Source organism: Sander vitreus, chromosome 22, assembly GCF_031162955.1.
Source record: "Sander vitreus isolate 19-12246 chromosome 22, sanVit1, whole genome shotgun sequence".
Taxonomy (NCBI): Eukaryota; Metazoa; Chordata; class Actinopteri; order Perciformes; family Percidae; genus Sander; species Sander vitreus.
In genome coordinates, this window is record NC_135876.1 from 20,048,409 (window position 1) to 20,058,525 (window position 10,117).

At 41.1% G+C, this 10,117-nt stretch overlaps 2 protein-coding genes across 14 annotated transcripts in view; one reads left to right on the top strand and one right to left on the bottom strand.

Moving 5' to 3' along the window:
- The window catches only part of abi1a (abl-interactor 1a), a 53,341-nt gene extending 49,756 nt beyond the window's left edge, over window positions 1–3,585 (top strand). For all 10 annotated transcript variants that reach the window (XM_078280783.1, XM_078280787.1, XM_078280785.1 and 7 more), the window contains 2 exons: window positions 264–449; window positions 1,821–3,585. In XM_078280783.1, the coding sequence (XP_078136909.1) occupies window positions 264–449; window positions 1,821–1,996 (362 nt within the window). In that variant the 3' untranslated portion in view covers window positions 1,997–3,585. The remainder of the gene's footprint in view (window positions 1–263; window positions 450–1,820) is intronic.
- Window positions 3,586–3,630: 45 nt separating this feature from the next.
- Window positions 3,631–10,117, bottom strand: pdss1 (prenyl (decaprenyl) diphosphate synthase, subunit 1). 4 transcript variants are annotated; one of them, XM_078280798.1, is made up of 11 exons: window positions 9,920–10,117; window positions 8,870–8,925; window positions 8,317–8,452; window positions 7,737–7,867; window positions 7,387–7,528; window positions 7,152–7,263; window positions 6,032–6,141; window positions 5,856–5,936; window positions 5,617–5,730; window positions 5,394–5,474; window positions 3,631–4,500 (listed from the first exon to the last, which is right to left on the bottom strand). In XM_078280798.1, exons 1-11 carry the CDS (start codon window positions 10,070–10,072, stop codon window positions 4,360–4,362), a joined length of 1,257 nt encoding a protein of 418 aa, XP_078136924.1. In that variant the 5' UTR covers window positions 10,073–10,117; the 3' UTR covers window positions 3,631–4,359. The 4 variants fall into 4 exon arrangements, with proteins under 4 accessions (XP_078136924.1, XP_078136927.1, XP_078136926.1 ...); XM_078280801.1 differs by lacking the exon at window positions 9,920–10,117 and adding an exon at window positions 9,671–9,694; XM_078280800.1 differs by lacking the exon at window positions 9,920–10,117 and adding an exon at window positions 9,618–9,647.

Below are 10,117 nucleotides of genomic sequence, written 5' to 3' on the forward strand. Positions count from 1 at the left end.
TCCTCTTTTTCAGAGAGCAGCAAGAGGAGCACGAAGTACACAAATCACTTAAGAGGCTTACACATACAGTATAACATCCTGTTAAGTGATCCATGGGAAGTCTTAACAGTGATCTAGCCTGCTTGATACATTTAATATTCAAATACCTTACATACTATCAGTAATTCTGCATGATTCAGCCGCCGTCCTCTCCAGCACCAGACGCACGTCGACCTGTGGTCCTTGACCTTTTGAGCCACTGACTTTCTGTGTCTGTTCAACAGTTGCAGATACTCCTACTCCACCTCCTCCTCCGCCTCCAGATGACCTGCCCATGTTTGACGACTCTCCTCCACCTCCGCCGCCTCCTCCAGTTGATTATGAGGAGGAGGATGCTGCCGTCGTGCAGTACAGCGACCCCTACGCTGATGGAGATCCACAGTGGGCGCCCAAGAGCTACGTCGAGAAAGGTTTGATCCAAAATCGAGCATAACCAATTTAGTCTTACGCTGCATACTCACTACCAGTGGTGGAAATGTAACTAAGTACATTTACTCAAGTACTGTACTTAAGTACAAATTTAAGGCACTTGTACTTTACTTGAGTCTTTTCTTTTCGTGCCACTTTCTACTTCTACTCCGCTACATTTCAGTCTTTAACAAGCAAGGATGGGGCGAGGTTCAGCACTTGTGTGAACAGCTGCGTGAGCAAATAGTCCAACCGTTTTAAGAACAACGTTTCTCAATGTACAATTGCAAGGAATTTAGGGATTTCAACATCTACGGTCCATAATATCTTCAAAAGATTCAGAGAATCTGGAGAAATCTCTGCACGTAAGCGGAAAGGCCGAAAACCCACATTGAATGCCCGTGACCTTCGATTCCTTAGGACGGCACTGCATAAAAAAACAAAACGACAACATCATTATGTAAAGGATATTACCACTTGGGCTCAGGAACACTTTGGGAAAACCATTGTCAGTTAACACAGTTCAGCGCAACATCTACAAGTGCAAGTTAAAACTCTACCATGCAAAGCGAAAGCCATATAGCAACAACACCCAGAAACGCCGCTGGCTTCTCTGGGCCCGAGCTCATCTGAGATGGACTGACGCAAAGGGTAAAAGTGTGCTGTGGTCAGACGAGTCCACATTAACAATAGTTTTTAGAAATCATGGACGCCATGTCCTCCGGGCCAAAAAGGAAAAGGACCATCCAGATTGTTATCATCGCAAAGTTCAAAAGCCAGCATCTGTGATGGTGTGTTAGTGCCCATGGCATGGGTAACTTGCACATCTGTGAAGGCACCATTAATGCGGAAAGGGACATACAGGTATTGGCACAATATATGCTGCCATCCAAGCAACGTCTTTTTCAGGGACGTCCCTGCTTATTTCTGCAAGACAATAATAAGCCACATTCTGCACGTTACAACAGTGTGGCTTTGTAGTAAAAGAGTGCGGGTACTAAACTGGCCTGGCTGCAGTCCAGACCTCTCTCCCATTGAAAATGTGTGGCGCATTATGAAGCGCAAAATACGACAACGGAGACCCCGGACTGTTAAGTAACTGAAGTCGTACATCGAGCAAGAATGGGGTGGAAAAAAACTATAAAGTTGATCAGTTTGAACATTAAATATCTTGTCTTTGTAGTGTATTTAATTGAATATAGGTTGAAAAGGATTTGCAAATCATTGTATTCTGTTTTTATTTACGTTTTACACAACTTCCTCACTTCAGTGGAATTGGGGTTTGTACTTTTACTTAAGTAAAGGGATCTGAATACTATTTCCACCACTGCTCACTACTAATCTGAACCAACTTCTCCTTTCCTGTTCCTCAGTGGTGGCCATATACGACTACAGCGCTGACAAGGAGGACGAGTTGAGTTTCATGGAGGGGTCAATCATTTACGTCATCAAGAAGAACGACGACGGCTGGTTCGAGGGCGTCTCCAACGGCGTCACAGGACTGTTCCCCGGCAACTACGTGGAGTCCATCATGCATTACGCCGACTGAAGGGACCTCGCAGTAACAGTAAAGTCTATTTATTCAGTCGTATCGTAATCCACTGAGAGACCGACCGCCGCAATCTTGACTCCTGAGACGCATAGACATGACTGTATGATCTCCTTTTGATATGACAGAATGTTCTTTCCCTTACTGATTGCAAATAAAATGAAAAGTGATATCTATTTAGTTTATTTTGGTGTTATATGGGTGGGTGGGGGACATTTATGGAATATGTAAAAAAAAAAAAGAAAAAAAAAGAAAAGTTTCTAAAGAGTTGGACTGCACATGCTCACACCGGTTGAACTCAAAGGCAATGGTCACACAGCTGAAGGATGTACGACATCATCTTGCCTGGAAAAAAAACGATTTGTGATTCAGAACCAAATCCCCTGTGAACAACAGTATTTGGTTTGATGGAACAAATTAAATGTTACCATGTCACGTAAACACCTTCAGTTGAAGTGTTTGTACTTTTCGTTGTATATAATGTGAGCTGCAGCCACTTGGGGTTCTGTAATGTGAATTCAGTGAATGTCGATTATATAATACTTTTCACTAGTGGCGCCCTCAGCGACTCCATAAGGCTCATTCGTAAAAAAATAACATGGCCTGTCAATAATTTACAAATTTAAGTACTGTGTAAGGTATTTTAAAGACAAACAATTACTCCTGAAAATTCAGTCTTGGCGATAAAGCATGCAAACTTTTGAGATATAATGTAATCTTAAGTTTATTGCCATTATGCTTCCATTATGTTGTAAATGTATTCACCTTTTTAATTTTTATGACACTGTTGAAATCACTGATCTTTTTAGATTTGAAGTAAATTTCAGGCTTCCCCGTGGTCTCTCAATGCCGATTTGCATATCAATCATAAAAATGAAATGGAGTTTACTTTTTCATGCATTTGGATCCGTTTGAAGCAAGATAACACATTCCATTTAGCATTTTAAGATTATGTCACGTCACTGTTATTAACTTTATACTAATCCACATCAAATCTCTAGGATCCATTGGTAACTGGCAATAATGAACTGTGCTTCTGATAGACAGCAGATAGTGTTCAGCGATAATTAGGCTGGAATTGTCGTGCCTGACACTGCCATGCGACAATTCAGATTGTAATGTAGACCAATAAACAACTCTGATACCTCCTCAGCCTTCACAAAGCAACGATGACCTGCTCTGGGTTCGAGGAGCATGTTGAAAGCTCTGAACATGAAATCCTCTGGGCTGCTAAGGTGTTCATATTTTAACTCGGAGTAAAATCAGCCAATCAATATCAGCTGTCACTCAGGTCTAGGAATCATCTTGACGTTGTATTTTTTCTGTTGGACCTTGGACGTACCATCTAACATGAACTAATTTTTGACTGTTTTATTGCAGGATTCTGCAGCCCACGCCTTGATATTTTGCCAGTTTGCTTTAGAAATTTCCAATTTAAAAAAAAATAAAAAAAAATAAAAACATGTTCCAGCTGAATTTCATGGGTAGAAACATTGAAATCCTTCTGTCTGCTCTTCATTTGTACATATAAAATGTTGATTGAAAAATTAATGTACAGTCTTTTATAATAAACAATTCTATGTACAACATGCATGTGTGGTCACTTCAAAATCAAATAGGATTGAAGGCTTGGCTTATATAAAAAAAGCATAATTGTAGGTTTATTGTCATACACATGTCATTGTAGATGTTAAGGCCTTAGTTGTTACAGGACACTTTGCATTAAATAACATTTCACAAGTTGAAAAGACATGACTATTGGGCCTCTGAGGTGTGGACGGATCTTGATTAATGATAACAGATCCAAACAAACACACCAATGACACAGTTTCACGTCCATTGCGTTTGGAATTCCACAGATTTTTGCAATCATGCCGCCACAGCTCAACGCCACCATGTAGCGAACTGTCTGTAAAAGTTGGCTAGTGTCAAGCATTGGGAGGATGTTGCCGTTACAGTACTGAATGAAGTTGAGATGGATTGCCGTTTTTTAGCGTCACCCAATCATTTAAGTTTATAATATTTCCTTTTCCAATCATCACTGTTGGTACCATTCAGGAAATCTGAATCAAAGGATTAGCACTAAAAAACCAATTGTATTTATATATGGTATACTTTGTTGGGGAGAGAGAGAGAGAGAGAGAGAGAGAGAGAGACCCCCCTCCATGCTGTTTTGATCACTTGATAGTAATTAAGTGTTCATTTAGAGTTGGCACTAAAACCAGCACCAGAAGTCCTTCCGAACCCAATTCCAATCTCTTCTCTCGTAGTTTCTGTCCGACCCTGGATTGTGCAAACGTGGGGCGGCAGGGTGAGTTCATTTCCACAGGTAGCTGCCTGAAGTGAAGCCCAGCAGTGGAGGTTCACTTGTCTCTGGTAAGCACCATCTCGGTAAGACTGATGAGGGCGTCTCTCTCTGCAGATGGCCTGAGCCTACTGATCTGCCTCACGGCCTCCTGACCGTAGCGCTTGGCCAAGTATTCGGTCTGTTGCACACCATCGCTCTAAAACAGAACAAGGGGGGTATCACATAGTTTTAGTCTTCACCATTTATGTTCTGTAACAACTTTTTTTAACCGTCTATGGTACCGGCAAAGCTCCTTCTCTTAAACGGTTACCCGCATACCCCTGATTGCATTTTGTGAATCTCAGCAGCTTGAGTAGAGAACACTGAGTTGTACTGTTAATCATGCCAGTTTGCGTCCGTCTTGGCATCAACGAGCCCTCAGAAAGAGCACTGTACAAATTAAAAGCCCCTTCCTACATCACTAACTTAAAGTACACGTAGCTTAGGTTTCAATATCTTTGGTTGAAGGTGCTCTAAGCGATGTTGGGTGACATCACTTCTTGTTGACGTTCAAAGTATTGTCAAACAAAACTGAGGCTAGCTCGCCCCTCCCTCCTCCTCATCCCGACCCGTCCCCCTCCCTTCCGTGCTTCCGCGCACTAACCCCCCCCAACCCCCAAATCCTTCTTGTCGGTTATTGGCTGGAACACTGTTATGTTTGGTGGTGCAGGTTGGTCAGTTTGTTTTTGTTGCTGTTTGTGGAGCCTGGGCGGTCTACAGAGACTGCGTACAGTGTGTTCAGGGGACAGGCAGCTCGCGGATAGTGAGGAGATGTTTTCTGTATGTGACAAAAAAAAATGTAGCCTAAAAAACGCGTGACATTGCTTAGAGCACATTTAAGGTCTTGGTCACACAATGTTTACTTAATATATATATATATATCACAAACCTTAATTTTTTTTAGATATTTGTTTCCTGTATAAGACATTTTTATGTACAATAAAAAGGTAGAAATGTGTATCTGTAAGCATTTCAAATCTTTCAATGTCTTACATTTAATGGATTTACCCTGCTAATTTTAAGTTGTTTTCAGTTTATTCTTGGTTTTACCTGAAAGACAAACTGCCAGGCTCGTTCTATGTCTCCTTTTAAGCTGAAACGCCTCATGATCATTGAATGGAGCTCAGGAAACTGAAGAGACAGAAAGAAATTAAGATAAAGACTGACGGTAGACAGCAATGATTGGTGTGTGTGTGTGTGTGTTCAAGTAACTTGATATACAGTAGATGTACAGTTTCTATAACCAACTATAAAACCGTGATGTTGATCTCACTTGTTGACAAGCAAACAGGACCGGTCCAGTGGCCAAGCCCAGTTTGAGATCTGCAGCCGAGGGCTTCCCCAGGTGATTGGTCCCTGAGGTGAAGTCCAAGACATCATCCACCAGCTACAAGACGGAAAATGTTTATAGACACAAGTTTAATTTTACACACCATTATGTTCAATGGTACCTAGGTAAGCCACTTGATAGAGAGGGCTTAAAAAGATTTAAGCAGAAACTATAGAATGTACCTGAAATGCAATGCCAACATTCCTACCATACTGGTAGGCTATTTCATGAACTTCAGGATCAGAATTTACCAGAACGGACACCTTGAATGAAAGAGAAAAGACAGTCAACAGAGACAAACATGAAGTGTAGAAACCAAGGGTTTTCTTCAACTCTGAAATAAACAGAATGTACATACTGCTTTACAACTGTTTGCAATAAGACTCGCTGTCTTCTTGAAAGTTTTCTCGAGGTAGTGTTTGAATCTCTCGTTCTCGTTCTCTTTTGAGCCCAGCTGCATAAATTCACCTGGAAGCACAGACATCGATTAGGGAGTTTGTTAATGGACGTATTAGCAGATGTGGGGTTCTGGCAGTTTGAACAACTTTTGTTACAAGTTACAGCTTCCAGTATGCTTTAAAAACAACGACACAGAAGCTTAGCATTGTGCTGCTGTGGACTGGGGCAGCAGCCAAACATATTTTAGACACCTAAAAAAGGACCACCTAAAAATAAAAGCCATATCTGTTTAAGTGTTAGCTACATTTAGAATATTTTCACCGCTTTACAAGCCATCAGACAGTCCTTGAAGTCTTGAAGCAGTTATATACATCTGCGCTCTCTTCTAAGCCACCAGACTCCTTTGACAAAAAGTCATTTTTACCTCGCAGAACACAGGAGTTGCTGGTCTACCGCTGCCTCGATCGGTTAGTTACTTTGTATTGTTGTGTGACTATGGTGTTTTAAAATAGTTAGGAACTAACAAAACTAACAAACCATCTAACCGATTGAGGCAGCGGTACACCAGCATATTGCATGTTCTGCGAGGTAAAATAACTGTTCTAGTAAAAGGAGTCTGGTGGCTTTTTAAAAAACATTTTTTAACCTTTATTTATTCAGGGAAGGTTCACTGAGAGGCAGCCTCTCAGTTGCAAGAACACCCTGATCACATTCACACAGTATGAAAGTATTCTTAATACGGTGTACACCTAAACCTTAGGTGGCTAAATATGTTTAGCTGCTGCCCCGTCCACAGCAGTACATTGCTTAGCTTGTGTTCCATTACTCCTGCCTGCTTCTCCAAGCTGGGAGCGTGCTGACCATCAGCTACTGTAGGTAAACCACTGACTATGGAGAAGTATCTCATTCAACCCCACTTCAAAAGATCTAAACTACTGGTAACCCTTTAAGCAGCTTTTGCTACAAATTACAGCTTCCAATGTGTTTAAAAATGCTTCGTACAAGTTTAGCTACAACTTTTATTAAGATTATTACTGAGTGACATGGCAAAATGGCATGAACAACTTGATTTTCTGTACCTCGCACCAGATCCTCAATCACCTGGGCGAACACTTTTACCACTGTGTTGTTACCAATACGAGCAATGGCCATGGAGGCAACTGAGAGGATGAAATCTCCAGCCAAGATGGCCTGGAAGGGAGAAAACTAATTATATTCATATCCTTAAAAAAAATAATGGCAATAGTAGAAAGTAGAAAATGCAAAATAGAATAGAAAAAGTGAGGAGGAAAGGAAAGGTTTTTGAGCCCTTACCTTTTTTTCACCCCACACTTCATTGATGGTACTCTTTCCTCTTCGTTTATCTGATCCGTCTATGACGTCGTCATGCACCAGGCTGGCAGTGTGGATCATTTCTGTGATCATAGCTACGTGCCTCTGCCCTGGGATCAAATCTCTACAGAGGGCAAAGACAGATAACGGATTGCAGAAAGTGAGATGAAATAAAATGCTGGATTATGCTTCATATACTAAAGAGTTATTACAGGGTGTGGTGCACCTCCCCTCTGCAATGTATCATAGGTCACGTTGGTTTAGCAGTAGCAGTGAATGGTAAAAAAAAAAATGTAGTTGAAATATCTAAGTCTGTGGTGATCCAATTTTACCCGGATCTGTTGCTGTGGATGTTAAGTGCCCGGGCCATCAGGACAACTATCAACGGTCGGATGGCCTTGCCCTTTCCATCAAAGTAGTAGTCACATAGAGACTTCAACTCTTCTTTGGATACAAATAGCTCCTGTGAGGCAGAGTAATACAAATCCATGTCTTTTACTTCCATCACAATCAACTACAGTCCAAAATAAACGTCCGCCAAACACAACATGACTGTAAAAATGTCTTCTGTTCATTTATAACCAATACCTTTTTGAGATGACAACACTTAAGAGATGACTCTTAACACCATGTTTATCATGTTTATGTTCAATGTGTTTGTTAGTTTACGTATGCACCAACCACCAAGGCAAATTCCTTGTAAGTACTTTCTTGGCTAGAAACCTTTTTCTGATTCTGATTGGGTGGCTCACTCGTCGTCTGTTATTGAAGTGTCAATGCAGCTGCCAGGTCAAATCCAAGCCTCAAATCCTCCTGTCTCTATATACTAACTACCCTAATGTTTGCTGAAAATTCCCATGATGTTATATGTAGAGACACATAGCAAGTACACTCTCTGTATTGAAAATGTACCTTTCTGATGTCATCATATAAATTAGTTAAATCTTTCTGGGCTAATGTGAAGGGGTCCTTCAGCTTCGCGTCACTGTGTACAGTCTTTCTGCAACAGCGAGGCTGTAGTGTGGGATTCAGCAACCGTGACTTGTGTCTGGAGAGAAAGACAAACAATATACAGTAACAGTGAAATACAGAAAAGCACAAAGTAATCACAAGGAGGAATATTTTATTGAAAATGGCCTAGATCTTGATCACTGTGCTACAACATACTGTTTGTGTCGATTCTAATTACAAAACCTAATTTTATTTACAATATGCGCAGGATACACCCTTCGAATAGTAATAAGGAATAATATTGGCTTATATGTATCGGCAATTTATTTGGATGGCCATTAGCTGTTACCGGGGCAACTCTTCCTAGAGTTCACAGTGATGATGTAAATCTTGCATTGCTTGATGTTTAACCAAAATTGCTAAAGTATAGCATGCTAAAACTGTGTGGTGGTGTAAGGTGACCATTATTATAAATAGTTTGTACAGTGCAAAGCCTTTGGTTAAGAAAACTCACCTGGTGAGAGATGTGGTGAAGTTAGTTTTGGCGTGTATCTGTGCTGGTGGTGCCCCCTGTAATAACAAAGTTCAGTTCAATTTCATTTATATAGCATGTTTAAAAACAACCACAGTTGACCAAAGTAGTTTTGACTCTTTTCAGCATTTAATAACTGTTTTATCATGGTAATTACAATCAGCTCCATTAGCGAAGTATGTGAGTAGGCCTACACATACAAGAACTCTGGTTTTTGAAATTCTCAATGTACCTACATACAGTTCCAAGTCCTAACTAACATGAAGATAGAAATAGACAAACCAAAAAACAAGCACCAACAAGCTGAACAAAGAGCTCATCATAAACACAGACCTAATGTACAAACAAACAAGTAATGAAAAATAGGTGTGTATATAAAAAGCAACAATGACCAACAATACAATGCCAAGTCAACTGTTCTATAGATTGTAAACAAATGGGAGTAACAAACGTTTGTCAATGACAAATGAATAAATGAAAGATCAAATCGAAATGGACAGGAACTTGACAAAACATGTGTTAGATTCAAGGTAGACAGCTAGCCAAGTAAAGGAGAGTGCTCGGAGTAATTCATCTGTAATATCAGGGACAGGTCTTGACCTTTATTTGTGCTGAGTGATTTCTGAATGAGCCAACAACCCCTGCAAGAAGTCGATGGGTCAACATTAATCTACGAAATACTAACAAAACACGAGACACTCTCGCGAAAGACAAAAGGCAGTTACATTACCAGGAAAAGATACATATAGCGAAGGAATACACCCGTTAGCTGAAAATTACTACCATTCAGCGTGGATGGCTGACAGCTTGCCAGTGACCTTCCCGGGTTTGACAGCACACGTTTATTTTTTTTCCCAGGATGGCGAAGGCATAGCCCACCCTACTCTGGCTCTGATTGGCTTACCCTGAAATTCTGACCAACCCAACCAACGAAGACAACGAGTAATATCCAATCAGAGAGAGACTAGGGTCTGCCATCCTAGGAAATATAATGTAGTCTGGCGTACCGCTAACAGTCAACCACCAACTCACCTCATTCCCCGGCCCGGAGCTCCAGGATCTCTGCCCCAAAGAGGATGTAGAGAACGCAGCCCTGCCATTACAATGCCACAAGGTTTCAAACAAACTCGTGCTCGTACAGTTTGCACTCCACCTTCTGCACTGCCTCAACCACGGGCACGCCATGTTCCCAAGCGGTGGGGCTTCGGCACAGGATATATTTTTCAGCGG